This window comes from Scyliorhinus torazame, chromosome 8, assembly GCF_047496885.1.
Source record: "Scyliorhinus torazame isolate Kashiwa2021f chromosome 8, sScyTor2.1, whole genome shotgun sequence".
NCBI classification, from domain to species: Eukaryota; Metazoa; Chordata; class Chondrichthyes; order Carcharhiniformes; family Scyliorhinidae; genus Scyliorhinus; species Scyliorhinus torazame.
The window spans coordinates 245335530-245350333 of NC_092714.1; the positions used below are offsets into that span (position 1 = coordinate 245335530).

The window sequence follows — 14804 nt, forward strand, 5'->3', positions numbered from 1 at the left end:
GAATGTCCAATTCACCTAACAAGCACGTCTTTCGGGACATGTGGGAGGAAACCGTAGCACCTTCAGGAAACCCACACAGACACGGGGAGAGCGTGCAGACTCCACACAGACAGTGACCCAAGCCAGGAATCGAACCCGGGACTCTGGAGCTGTGAAGCAACAGTGCTAACCACTGTGCTACCGTGCCGCCCATTTCATTGAGGTGGTTGTGACTGACACCAGAATAAACATATTTGACCTTTTCATTTGACAACTATTTTATATCACTGAGCTCTTGATAATGTGCTGCAAGAACGAGCGCAGGTGGAATTCTAAATGACTAGTTATATTTTATGCTCAGAATTTGGAGTCAGGGGACCCAAAGGCATTTTAAAAACATTCTTGTATGAAAACATTAACTAATAAAATGTGGGCCATAACCCCCACGGAAGTGCTGTACGTTTGAGTAGATATTTTATGGTTTTACCGAGAGAAGCTAACATGTCATGCAGATCTTCCTTGTCAATGAAGCCATCGCGGTTTTGGTCTATCATGTTGAAAGCCTCTTTGAACTCCTGGATCTGGGACTGATCAAACATTGCGAACACATTGGAAGTTGCGCGCTGAGGGCGCTTCTTTGCGGTCTTTGCCTTTGCTCTTTTGCTGGACATGTTGGTGTCTTAGTGGCCTAAACAAAAAGGGCACAATTAAAAGCTTTATTTTAAGAACTGCACCACAAGTAGCAGACAGGCTGCAAGACACGTCTGACTCATGTTTAGCAAGTCTGGGCCCATCTGACAGGTAGAAGGGAGTTGATTTGTGAATGCCATCGAGTCACTGAACCCATAAAGGAGTTAAACACGCCTCATATCTTTTTCAGCATCATTCCCCAGAAGGTAATTACTCGGATTAATCTCTTAATTAGGCAAAACCTACAGAACGGATTAGGTGAAACTCACCATATTAAAATCAGGACATTGCAAAATACCACAAATAGCTTTTTATCTCCCTCAGATTTTACTGAAGGTAGTGAAGCTGTTTCATTTTAGATTCATTGTTAAGCTCCTGTGTTATCAGAGGAAACGTTCACTTTTTAAAAAAAAAACATTTTTGCAGCTAAATCGGTCACCAATTACGCCAAAATATTTGAAGCAAGAGCACATTTCTTCTTAAAAAAATGTTTCTGTTGTCACCTTTGTCTCAGCTTTACTGAAGTGCAGATAGGTGATTCAGATCAAAAAGTTAATTTATTTTCTGGCCTTTTGTTGGCGTAGTTTAAAAAGATTACAATATGGATGAGTACAAGGTAACTCTTCTGAGGACTAATGTTACATTATTGGAACATTCCATGCTACATTTTTATCATTGAGAATAATATTGGAATTACTTCAATTGTCTTTATCAGCTTCATCACCAGAATTTGTAGTTATAATAACCAGCAGTGTCTGAAATTCGGAGGTGGGCTATTTCTCTACAATCAGTTTCCCGTAGGTTTTAGTATTCACAGGAGACACATTCAGTTGTACACTTGTGCTTCCTGGAGTGCCCCGAGCTGAATTCTGTGAGTGACACTTCCTGACGCGGTTCCAGATTTGATCGCTAGGCTTTGCTTTGTTAGCTAATGTCAGCTGGGGTAGTGGAACATGCCAGACAGCTGGCTGCAGCACCCCTGGCCGAGGGAAGGAGGAAATCTCCAGTGCGTCTAAATTATTGGGGTATGATGCGATCATCAATTCACTCAAGGACTCGTGTCGGAGTAAAACAGTAGTTTTAATTAACTATCAACTTTGCCTGCCTGCGACTGGTACATACGGAGGACAGTCCCACAGGCGAGCTACTCTTATACTCCTTCAAAGGGGCGGAGCCATGGGCTGAGCCCGTACATGCTCCAACATCCTCCAACTACTCCCCCTGTGGGTGAAGCCATACAATGGTCCACAGATAAAACCCACAAGGTTAATAACATAGAACATAACTGGTGAATTAACTGTATTTACATTCACCACAGTGTAAACAGAAGACACGGTGGTTAGTACTGCTGCCTCACAGCACCGAGGACCCAGGTTCGATTCCGGCCCCAGATCACTGGCCGTGTGGAGTTTGCACATTCTCCCCGTATCTGCGTGAGTCTCACCCCCACAACCCAAAGATGTGCAGGGTAGGTGGATTGGCCACGCTAAATTGCCCTTTAATTAGAAAAAAATGAATTGGGCAATTTAAAAAAATAAATTTAGAGTACCCAATTCATTTTTTCCAATTAAGGGTCAATTAAGCGTGGCCAATCCACCTACTCTGCACATCTTTTGAGTTATGAGGGCGATACACACGCAAACAAGGGGAGAATGTGCAAACTCCACACGGACAGTGGCCCAGGGCCGGGATCGAACCTGGGACCTTGGTGCCATGAAGCTGTAGTGCTAACCACTGCGCCACCATGCTGCCCATAAATTGGGTATTTTAAATTAAAAAATATATAGATTATTGGGGTGATGCAATGTCAGCAAGTAGGTATCAGGTGAGAACAGGAACAGGTTTGACTCCTCCCTGCCACAGTCAAATAACCTGCTGTCACATGTCATCATGATTCATGCATAAAAGGCAATATTGGTGAGACACTGAAAGGTGACCGCTGCCTATGGAACTAGATGCCTGGAAGGAGTTTAACATATTCAGGAAAGGAAGGGAAAATAAGAAAATTGGAAGGGAGCAAAAGGATACATTTATTGCAAGCGGATTGGTGTCTATTTTCGTATCATATTTGTGAAAATTTATGTCCATTAAATAAAGTACAGTTGCTTTGCTTCCTGGGGTTGGTCTGGAAATATTATAATATGTTTTAAATAGCAACCCACAGGAAATAGAACAGTTCATACACTTCATATAATTTGGCTCTGTTTTTAATTAGATGATGTTTGAGAGCAGAGGAAAGGAACAAGACTTGGGCTGTATTATGCTGACAGGTCCTTATCTGCTTTAATACTTTGTTACTTTGGCACTCTCTTCCAGCTAAATTTTAGAGTATCCAATTCACTTTTTTCCAATTAAGGGGCAATTTAGCATGGCCAATCCATCTGCTCTGCACATCTTTGGGTTGTGGGGGTAAAACCCACGCAAACACGTGGAGAATGTGCAAACTCCACACGGACAGTGATCCAGAGCCAGGATCGAACCTTGGACCTCAGCGCCGTGAGGCGGCAGGGCTAACCACTGCACCACCGTGCTCTTCCAACTGATTTCTAATAGTGGTTATGAAGGGAATCCATTTCACTTTACAGCATCTGTAATGTTATTACAAAATACCCTCCTTGCCCAACTCTCTCCAGGAGAGAAAAAAAAGAAAGAATTCTGTTGTGATGTTTTGTATTTTCCCTCTTTCTCCCATTTTTGTTTTTTGAGTTCTTTTGAAATTAATGACTGTAGTGTTCTTGTCGGATTGCCTAACCCGATTTATAACCGATTATATGGGGCAGCACGGTAGCATTGTGGATAGCACAATTGCTTCACAGCTCCAGGGTCCCAGGTTCGATTCCGGCTTGGGTCACTGTCTGTGCGGAGTCTGCACGTCCTCCCCGTGTCTGCGTGGGTTTCCTCCGGGTGCTCCGGTTTCCTCCCACAGTCCAAAGATGTGCCGGTTAGGTGAATTGGCCAATGATAAATTGCCCTTAATGTCTAAAATTGCCCTTGGTGTTGGGTGGGGTTACTGGGTTATGGGGATAGGGTGGAGGTGTTGACCTTGGGTAGGGTGCTCTTTCCAAGAGCCGGTGCAGACTCGATGGGCCGAATGGCCTCCTTCTGCACTGTAAATTCTATGATTCTATGAGATGCCTAGTGGTCAGTCTGTGAATTACAATACAACCATGATATCACTACAGCGACCATACTGAAATGTGGTCCTGTGGCTCACAGCAGCTCTCATGTACCCTTTACTATTCCTCACATGTCCATCTGGACTCAAGTGCCAGCAAACTATAGGTTGAGATGCCAACCTGGATGAGCTTAATCCGATCCTTCATATGTCCAGTTTGATTGGGAAATCCAGATAGGATACCTGGTCCTTTGTTTCGTTCTAGGCTTGGGACCACATCGAACTTGGGACTGAACATGGGACTGCCTGGTCTGTGTTGGCCAAAGCAGTTAGAGAACTGAAAAATATAGGGGGCGATTCTCCGAGCCCCGCGCCGGGCCGGATAATCGGCGTAACCGCGCCCCGACGCCGTCGTGCGATTCTTTGAGGTGCGGAGAACCGGCGCCATTTGTGCGGCGTCGGCCGTGGGTCGCTGGAATCGGCGGGGCCACCGATTCTCCGGCCCGGATGGACCGAGCGGCCGCATGGATACGACAGAGTCCCGCCGGCGCCGTTCACCCCTGGTCGCTGCCGGCGGGAATTCTGCTTGAAGGGCCGGCCGGCGGCCTGTGGGGCGGGGATCCTTCACCCGGGGAGGGCCTCCGATGGGGTCTGGCCTGCGATTGGGGCCCACCGATCGGCGGGCCGGCCTCTCCCCCGCCCCCCCCCCCCGGGCCTACTTTCCTGCACGGCCGGCCCCTGAATACCGACGCAATGTTGAATCGGGGCCGACGTGCGGAAGTGGTCTGCCGCGCATGCGCAGGTTGGCGGTGCCCAACTGCGCATGCGTGGGTTGGCATGGCGGAAGCGAGGCTGGAGCGGCATGAACCGCCCCAGCACCATGCTGGCCCCCTATGGGGTCCCGAATCGGTTGCCCCCGTGCCCGTTTCGCGCCGTCGTGAAAGCGACGGCGTTCACGACGGCGCGAACACTTGGGAGAATCGCCCCCATAGCTTTCATTACATCTCAGTCAGTTATGGATGCTTCCCATGTCTACTTTGCTGCTGTTAAATTTATATTCAATGAATTGAAAAATAATTTCCCCCCCCCCCCCTTTAAGTTGTTCAAAATGCAAAAGAAGAACATTCATTGTGAATGTCAAGTGAAGCAACAGCTCTGGACCCTGACTGAGTATGAGTTCCATTTTTAATCATACTCAATTGCACATTTCATTAACAGTAATTTGTTTCAAATGAAATTGCCGGGATTATTTATTACAGCATTAGTTTCACTGCAATTCTACAGCTGTCTCCCATTACAAGAGACTTTGAAAGAGTGGCTTCTCTCGTCATGAAGAATCAAACATTAATCAGGTATCTCTGCGCCAGAAAGAAAGGCAGACAGAAAGAAAAACCGAAAGAAAGAAACTCTTATTCACTTAATTTTTCGTCATTGTTCATGATTGAAAACGTCCATTACAAATCATAAAGACATTTTTTTTTACTATAATGTAACTGAATTTTGAAGCCCCCAAACTGAACAAGTCGGATTTCAAAAGTTCTGTTACCAATGACGCGCTTGGCAGCACGGTGGGGCGCAGTGGGTTAGCCCTGCTGCCTCACGGCGCCGAGGTCCCAGGATCGATCCCGGCTCTGGGTCGCTGTCCGTGTGGAGTTTGCACATTCTCCCTGTGTTTGCGTGGGTTTCGCCCCCACGACCCAAACATGTGCAAGCTAGGTGGATTGGCCACGCTAAATTGCCCCTTAATTGGAAAAAATGAATTGGGTACTCCAAATTTTAAAAATAAATACGGGCCTCCTGCAGTTCTGGCATGACCACTGCTCCCTGTGCCATTGCCAGCACTGGAGGGCTGCTCAGGTGGGACACCACTCTGCTTCAGAAAATGTGAACCCCTATGGGAGCCAGCGGGCTGCCTAATTGGGAATCAATCATTTTTTAAAAATGTTTCCAATTAAGGCGCAATTTAGCATGGTCAATCCACCTACACTGCACATCTTTGGGTTGTGGGGGCGAGACCCACGCAGACATGGGGAGAATGTGGAAACGCCACACGGACAATGACCCGGGATCGAACCCGGGTCCTCGCCGCCATGAGGCAGCAGTGCTAATCACTGCACCACTGTGCCTTCCCCGGGAATGAATCTTGATGACGCTCATGGAAGTGGCTGGCAGGAGGTTGCCACTGGCTCTCCAGAGTCGGCAGGCCCGCAGCCACAACCATTCAATTCCTCCCATTCCTCCTGCAAGTGTGAACTTTTGCGCAGTTTTCTATTGCCTTTATGCTTTGACATTTCGATCTTAAATCTGCTGAGCGTCCAATCATATGGTTAAAATGGAAATATTCCATTGACCCAATGATGATTGGCAATGGGCTGTCTGGTGGCAGCATGGCTCTCATATGTCAGCTATGTATCTGTGCCCAGATGTTTGGCTTAGTTGGAGTGAAGCTGACATGAAGGTGGTGCTGGATGAATCACGCCTGCTCCCAAGGACCCAAGCATAGGCTTGCATGGTGGGTTGCTTGTGCTCAGAAACAACGTACATGTTGAGAGAGTGGTAGTCTTTTCTATTAATGGGGTTCTCAAACTTGTGATTGGAACATCCAAGGCAACGTAAGTGCAGTCTATGGCACCCTGAACTCTGGAGAAGCCTGGAGTCTGGACATAACCTAGTTTGCTCCTTTCCAGCTTTGTTTTGTTTTTAAAAAAAATATTTTTATTCTCCTTTTTCACATTTTCTTCAAAATTTACACCCGCCATCAAATAGTACACGGTAACGAATACAATTTCAACCCCCTTCTTAACAACGATCCCATCCTCTCACCAACCCCAAAGGAGAGCCCGCATGACAATATAAACATTGAAGCACGATCAATTGCACAAAGGAGAGAGTTGAATACAACTGAGGCTTTATTACACTAATTTTGCAGCTGGCAAAATGGCTACTCTATGGGGAGCACACATATTTATACTCCACCTACTGGGCGGAGCCAGCAGGCAGGGACTACCCCCGTACCTGTAGTACAGGGCCTTACCACACATCTCCTAATATATACAACAGTGGTGATTACCACATTCACCCCCTGTTAAAATTGAGTCTGGCGGGGGTGGCGGAGAACTATATACAGATCAAGTTTTAATATACAGAGGCAAAAAAAAATTTGCAGTCCAGTACATGGTGCTTTAACAGTCCAGAACCAATTACAGGTTTAGCCGGTCCGGGGCCTTGATCTGACGTTGGGAGCGACGCAGTGGTGGCGGCGATTCCGGTGCCAGTCTGGTCCTCGGTGACTCTGGGAGCGTGCCGAAATCCTCCTCATACTCGGGCGTGGGCAGGGGGAGGACTGATGGTCCCAGGGGGGTTGCTGCTGGGGGCGCTGGGTGAGGGAGGGTGGCACCAGGCCGGAGGGGTGTGTGTGTGCGGAGCCTGCTGGTGCCAGGTCCCTGAAGGAGACAGTATCCTGGCGGCAGTCGGGGTATGCTACGTAGGCATACTGGGGGTTAGCGTGGAGTAACTGCACCCTTTCAACCAACGGGTCCGCCTTGTGAACTTGTAAGTGCTTATGGAGGAGTACGGGTCCTGTAGCTGCAAGCCAAGTCAGGAGTGACACCCCGGATGTGGATTTCCTGGTGAAGGCGAAGAGACGTTCATGGGGTGTGTCGTTAGTCACAGTGCATAGGAGTGACCGAGTGGAGTGCAGTGCATCGGGGAGGACCTCCTGCCAGCGGGAGGCCGGGAGATTTCTGGACCGTAGGATCAGCTGGACGGCCCTCCAGACCGTCCCATTCGCCCTCTCCACCTGCCCGTTTCCCCGGGGGTTCTCTCTGGTCGTCCTGCTGGAGGCGATACCCCTGCTGAGCAGGAACTGAAGCAGCTCATCACTCATGAATGAGGATCCCCTGTCGCTGTGGATGTAGGCGGGGAAGCCGAACAGAGCAAAGATGGTGTTGAGGGCTTTGATGACGGTGGCAGACGTCATGTCGGGGCATGGGATGGCGAAGGGGAATCTGGAGTACTCATCGACCACACTGAGGAAATACATGCTACGGTCAGTGGAGGGGAGGGGCCCTTTGAAATCCACGCTGAGGCGTTCAAAGGGGCGGGAGGCCTTCACCAGGCACGCACGGTCCAGCTGGTAGAAGTGCAGTTTGCACTCCGCACAGACCTGGCAGTCTCTGGTGATTGCCCTGACTTCCTTGATGGGGTAGGGCAGATTGCGGGCCTTGATGATGAGGTACAACCGTGTGACTCCCGGGTGACAAAAGGTTGTTGAGCAGAGTCCGGAGTCGGTCCACCTGTGCGCTGGCACATGTACCTCGGGATAGGGCATCGGGGGGCTCATTGAGCTTACCGGGGCGATACAAAATCTTGCAGTTGTAGGTGGATAGCTCGATCCTCCACCGCAAGATTTTATCGTTTTTGATCTTGCCCCACTGTGTGTTAAACATGAAAGCTACCGACCGTTGGTCAGTGTGGAGAGCGAATCTCCCGCCGGCCAGGTAATGCCTCCAATGCCGCACAGCTTCAACGATGGCTTGGGCCTCTTTTTCGACGGAGGAGTGTTGAATTTCGGAGGCATGATGGGTTCGTGAAAAGAATGCCACAGGCCTGCCTGCCTGGTTGAGGGTGGTGGATAGAGCGACGTCTTATGCATCGTTTTCTACTTGAAAGGGCAGTGTCTCGTCTACTGCATGCATCGAGGCCTTGGCGATGTCGGCCCTAATACGGTTGAAGGCCTGTTGACTCCCAGCCGTCAGGGGGAAAAGAGTGGATTGGATGAGTAGGCGGGCCTTGTCCGCATAGTTTGGGACCCACTGGGCGTAGTAAGAAAAGAACCCCAGGCAGCGTTTGAGGGCCTTGGGGCAGTGGGGAAGGGGGAGTTCCAGAAGGGGGTGCATGCGGTTGGGGCCGGGCCCCAGAACTCCGGTACGGGAAAGTGGCCTGCAGCCCGTACCGGTCGACCATTTGGTCCATCTCCCTTTGGAAGACCGAGACCCTGTTGGTGATGCCGAAGGGAACCCTAAGAAAATGGTAGAGGCGGCCATCTGCCTCGAAGGCAGTGTATGGGCGGTCCGCCTTACAGATGGGGAGCTGGTGGTAGGCGGATTTTAGGTCTACAGTTGAGAAGACCCAGTACTGTGCGATCTGATTGACCATATCAGATATGCGTGGGAGGGGGTACGTGTCGAGCTGCATGTACTGATTGATGGTCTGGCTGTAGTCCACGACCATTCGGTGTTTCTCTCCAGTTTTCCCCACTACCACTTGGGCTCTCCAGGGGTTGTTGCTGGCCTCAATGATGCCTTCCCAAAGCAGCCGCTGGACCTCGGACCCGACGAAGGTCCTGTCTTGGGTGTTGGACCGTCTGCTCCTGGTGGCGACGGGTTTGCAATCCGGGGTTAGGTTTGCGAATAGGGGGACTTCCGGTTGCGGCTATGCCTAGGTAGGTCGCACGGTCAGCAGCTCCCGCCGAGAACCGACTTTTTGGCCCTTTTACGGAGCTCCAGCGGCACTAGGATGACGATTCCCGGTGTGGGAAGGAAACCGTGAGGGTCCCCCAGCGCTGTATGGAGTGGACCAGGAGTGGGGCAGTTAAAAAAGCGGCTTTGGAGAAGAGAGGAGAATGGGCGCGAAAAAAAAAGATGGCGGCCGGCGGGGATCAGGCAGCGTGGGCCCAGTGGTCACAGGAGCAGCAGAAGTATCTCAGAAGGTGGAGATGTTCACCCTTATGAAGGCTTCTATTGAAAGGTTGGTGGAGACCCAGAGGATGCAGGGGACGGCGATCAAGGAGGTGCAGCAGAAGGCCTCAGATAACGAGGATGAGATTTTGGGCGTGGCGGTTAAGAGTGGAGGTGCACGAGGCTCTGCACAAAAGATGGCAGGAGAGGCTTGAAGACCTTGAAAACATGTCAAGGAGGCAGAACCTGCGGATTCTGGGTCTCCCTGAAGGCGTGGAGGGGTCGGATGCTGGGGCGTATGTGACTACGATGCTGATGGGCGCGAGGGCTTTCCCGTGAACCCTAGAGCTGGATGGGGCGCACAGAGTCCTGGCAAGGAGGCCTAGGGCGAACGAGCCGTTGAGAGCTATGGTGGTAAGATTCCACCGCTTCACCGATAAGGAGTGTGTCCTGCGATGGGGAAGGAGGATAGAAGTAGCAGGTGGGAGAACTGTGAGATCCGTATTTACCAGGACTGGGGTGCAGAGCTGGCCAAGAGGCGTGCGGGATTCAACCAGACCAAGGCGGTCCTCCACAGCAAAGGGGTGAAGTTCGGGCTGCTACAACCGGCGAGGCTGTGCGTTACATATCAGGACCGGCACCACTATTTCGATACACCAGATGAGGCGTGGACTTTTATAAAGAACGAGAAGCTGGACTCGAACTAATGGACTGCAGTATGTTGTTGGGGCATGCTGGTGGGGTGGTGGGGGCTGGGGGGGAGGAGGCGGTATGGGTGGTGGATAGATTTTAACTGGTAAAGGGCAGATGCCCCACCTTGTTTTGTTAAGTTGTTAATTCGCTTTTCTTTATTATTGTTTTTTTTTTGTTGCTTTCTTTCTGTAGTGGCTTGTAAAATGTTGTAAAAATTTTGAATAAAAACAAATTTTTAAAAAAAAGTTTGCGAATAGAGAAGATGGGTCGACCTTTAGGGTCGCGAGGCCACACACAATAAGGGGTGGTAGGGCCTGCCGAATTTCAATTTTAGACTCTGGAGGTTGCACTGGAAGTCCAGGCCGAGTAGCAGGGCAGCGCAGAGGTTGGGGAGGAGGTAGAGGCGGAAGCCACTGAATTCTACGCCCTGGATCGTGAGCATGGCAAGACAGTACCCCCGGATCGCCACGGAGTGGGACCCGGAGGCCAGGGAGATTCTCTGATTGGCGGGGTGTACCGCGAGGGAGCAGCGCCTTACCGTATCGGGATGGAAGAAGCTTTCGGTGCTCCTGGAGTCCAGCAGACAGGAGATCTCGTGCCCATCGATCTTCATGCTTGTCGAGGCGGTGGTTAGATTGTGCGGGCGAGACTGGTCAATCATGACCGAGGCGAGTCGCGGCTGGTTGTCCCTGGTGTCGGACGATGGGATGCCCGGGGGGCACGGGTCCTGGTACGAAGGTGGCGCCCATGTGCCATGGGGGAGACAAGATGGTGGCACCTGAAGATCCTGAGGTGGACAAGATGGCAGCGCCCACAAGCCGCACGTGGCGGTGGTTGAAAAAGATGGTGGCGCCCATGGGCCACACGCGGTCCGAGGAGGGGAAGATGGCAGCATCCACTGGCCGCGCGTGGTCCGAGGAGGGGAAGATGGTGGCGTCCACTGTCTGTATGCGGGGGGGGGGGGGTCGGGGCGATCACGGCGACTGAGCGGGCCTGGCACACCGCGGCGAAGTGCCCTTTCTTGCCACAGGCCTTGCAAAGGGCGCTGCGGGCTGGGCAGCGTTGGCGGGGGTGTTTTTGCTGCCCACAGAAGTAACATCTGGGGCCCCCGGGGTTGGCTGGCTGGTGCTTGGCACAGGCGTAGGATTGTCTGAGTGGGGTCCCCGGTGGGGCGGCCGTCTGCAGAGTCCATGATGCGTAGGAGGAGTGGGCCGCGCGGCCAGGGGTGTAGGCCTGGATATTGCGCGAGGAGATTGTCATCGATAGCGCCAGCTTTTTGGTTTCCGCGAGGTCGAGCGTGGCCCCCTCTAAAAGTTGCTGGCGGATGTGGCCTGACCCTATCCCTGTGACGAAAGCGTCCCGCATGAGGAGGTTCGAATGTTCCGTGGCCGTGACAGCCACAGTCTCTGACCAGGGGAATTAAAGCACGCCAGAAATCTTCCACGGACTCACCAGGGAGTGACTATGAGTAGAGAGTATGTGTCTGGCGAAGACCGTGTTCGTCCGCTGGGCGTAGTTCTCTTTCAGTAGCGCCATGGCTTCATCATAGGTCGGCGCGTCCTGGATAAGCGAAAAACGTTGGAGCTCAGCCGCAAGTAGAGGATCTGGATCTTCTGAGCTTCCGGAATTGGGTCTGGTGCAGACCTGATGTAAGCTTCGAAACAAGCTAGCCAATGTTCAAAGTCTTTTTTGCCATTGCTTGATTGCGGATCCAGCTGCAGGTGATCCGGCTGGATGCGGAGGTCTATCTTCTGAAAACTTTAGTGCAATAAATTGATGCCCGATCAATTGCACAGAGACGAGAGTTGAATACAACTGAGGCTTTATTACACTAAGATGTGTGGCCTTCTACAGCAGCTGGCGAAATGGCTGCTGTATGGGGAGCACACATATTTATACTCCGCCTACTGGACGCAGCCAGCAGGCAGGGACTAACCCCGTACCTGTAGTACAGGGCCTTACCACACATCTCCTAATATATACAACAGTGGTGATTACCACAAACATCAAATTAAAAAAACAAAAAGCAATAAGGAATCGCCCATAGTCACCATTAATATATATACTACACCCCACCCCGCTAATATTCAAGGCCATCCAATCCCTGAAAGTGCATGACACCCATGAATTGTAAATCCCCCCCACCCCCACTCCCAGACTCCTCCCCTCCACTTCCTCTCGAAAACACCTCACCCAGTATCGGTCACTTCCCCCAACTTTTCACCCCGGCTCGGCTCATCGAAACCTGTTCTACCAGGCTCTGATGGCCGCAGCCCCTCGCCCCACCTCAATCCCGTTCATTGGTCGGTTTAAACCAGCCAGTGTGGAGGCCCCTGCCCAGGTCTCCTTCCCCTCCCATCCCCTCCCCCCTGCCCGGTCCCAGGAAATAAATCCCCTTTAACACACAACCCCAGCATAAACACACAAGCCCCAAAGACCCATCATTGCAAAAGTAAATCCCAACTCTTACCTTGTCCCAAATAGACAACGTCGATTCATTTAATACATATAACATGCAATGAAAAAATAAAGCTACATAAAGCTACAGACTCTCCTACCAACCCCCTACCCTCAGTACAAGGCCAATCCTCAATCCCATTTCTCAATTCTGCCACAGTCCTTCAGTCTTCACAAACACCTCCACCGCTTCCACTGTCTCAAAATAAAAGTCTTTGGCTTTGTAGGTCACCCTCAACTTAGCTGGATACACTATGCCGCACTGCTGTTATACAATGCTGTCTTCACTCGGCCGAAGGCCACCTTGTCAACTCCACAGTAACAGCTTTGCTTTGTTGATTGGGAGTGTGGTGTGCATGTTCCACGTGATTAGAGAGCCTTGTCCATCACCTTGATATAGCGTTGCATAGCAAACTGCAACATGACACACGTGTTATTGTGGATGCCTTGGTTTGGGGCTCCACTCATCTGCAACAGGTGAAAAAGGTCCATGATTGCCTCCTCGGTAAAGTGAAGATGCCCAATAAGTTATTCCTTTTGTGAAGTTATGTGCGAATGCCCTTTGCCCCCCCCTCCCCCCGAAGACCACTGTGTGTATAGCCTCCTGGGCGGCGCACTCTCCTCTCCCACCTGATCTCTCCTGTTATCATTCCGGCTCCACCTTAACCGTCAGTCCTGAAGACATACAAGATCACCCATGAGTGGAATCAAATTCTTTCCAAAGCAAACAATGACAGTGCTCACCGGCACATAGTTGTTCCCAGATGTCAGAATTCATTCAAACAAATAACCAAAAAAAAAAGACTGATAGGTTAACCTAACCTGAGGGGGGAAAGCAACAACTAACCTGGATGTTTGATGATTGTGAAATAACAATTAATGTGACATGCAGCTCAATTTACTTCACTTTGTGTCCTTCTCTGCTGGGTATATACTGGGCTGAATTTTTACTTCCCTGACATGCAGTGATGGGTTAGTCAGAAACTTGTGGCGGGATTCTCTGATCCTGAGGCTAAGTGTTGACGCCGTCGGAAATGGCGTCGCGTTTCTCGACAGCGTCAACACGGTGACAGGAGCAGCAATTCTGGCCCTTACAGGGGGCCAGCATGACACTGGAACGGCCCAGGCTGCTCCAGCTGCTGATCCCGGCATCAACTGGGTGCCGCGGGGTCCATGCATGCGCAGTGGCACCGGCGCCAACGCGCGCATGCGCAGTGGCTCCCTTCTCTGCACCGGCCCCGACGCAACATGGCGTAGGGCTACAGGGGCCGGCACGGAGGAAAGGAGGCCCCCAGCCTGAGAGACCGGCCGGCCAACCGGTGGGCACCGATCACGGGCCAGGCCACAACGGATTCCCCCCCCCCCCCCCCCCCCCCCCCCCCCCCGGGATCGATCCCCCCCTGCCCCCACAGGCCACCCCGGACCCTTCCATGCCGAGGTCCCGCCGGCTGAGAGCAGAGTAGAATGGCGTCGGCTGGACTCTGGTGTTTTGCTGTGGCCGCTCGGCCCATCCTGGACCACACTGGCGCCAATGGCGCCGATTCTCCGCTCTGAGGAGAATCACGTCCCGGCGTCGGGGCGGCGTGGCGCGTTTCGCGCCGGTCGCGGGGATTCTCCGGCCCGACCCCGGGCTGAGAGAATACTGCCCTTGGAATTAAGGGTTTAACCCCAAATGCTGTGGACGGCAGCTTGTCAGTGACATTACCAATTGGTTCACTGCCCAGAGACGTAGTCTTATTGAAGGTCCAAAATCATGCAGAAAGCTGATCAGTGACAACTGCAGGAGCATGTTAGTCCAAACTGCGGAGTGGGTTGATAGGAGGGTGGGAGTATGGTTAATCAGGGATGAAAGGGTGGCACCGATCAGCTTGGCGTAAGGGGGCATTGATTGGGATATAGGAGGAGCTGTGAACAGGTGCACTACTGATCCCGAGGGGGTTAGAGGGCGAAGGTCTGAGGCAGAGAGATAGGCCTGAGCGGAGATCAGAGATACTGCTTTGAAGGAAGGTTAGAGGCCTGAGGGTTGGGAGATTGTAGGTTCCATATGTGGGTGGGGCAATTGGGGGTCTGGTGGGGGTTGGGGATGTCAGAGACCCTGATTGGGGGTGGGTGGGTGAGGGGGGGGGGAAATACGTGGAAGGTCAGTGCGGTTATGGTGGGGTTGGTAGGGTAGGGGAAGGGGTGCCCTGCTT

The 14804-nt window shown here is 51.7% G+C and overlaps 1 protein-coding gene across 2 annotated transcripts in view; it reads right to left on the reverse strand.

The window, feature by feature from the left end:
- The window catches only part of LOC140428501 (myosin regulatory light polypeptide 9), a 66358-nt gene that overhangs the window by 19465 nt on the left and 32089 nt on the right, over positions 1 to 14804 (reverse strand). For both annotated transcript variants that reach the window (XM_072515053.1, XM_072515052.1), the window contains exon 2: positions 467 to 667. In XM_072515053.1, coding sequence (XP_072371154.1) covers positions 467 to 650 — 184 coding nt within the window. In that variant the 5' untranslated portion in view covers positions 651 to 667. The remainder of the gene's footprint in view (positions 1 to 466; positions 668 to 14804) is intronic.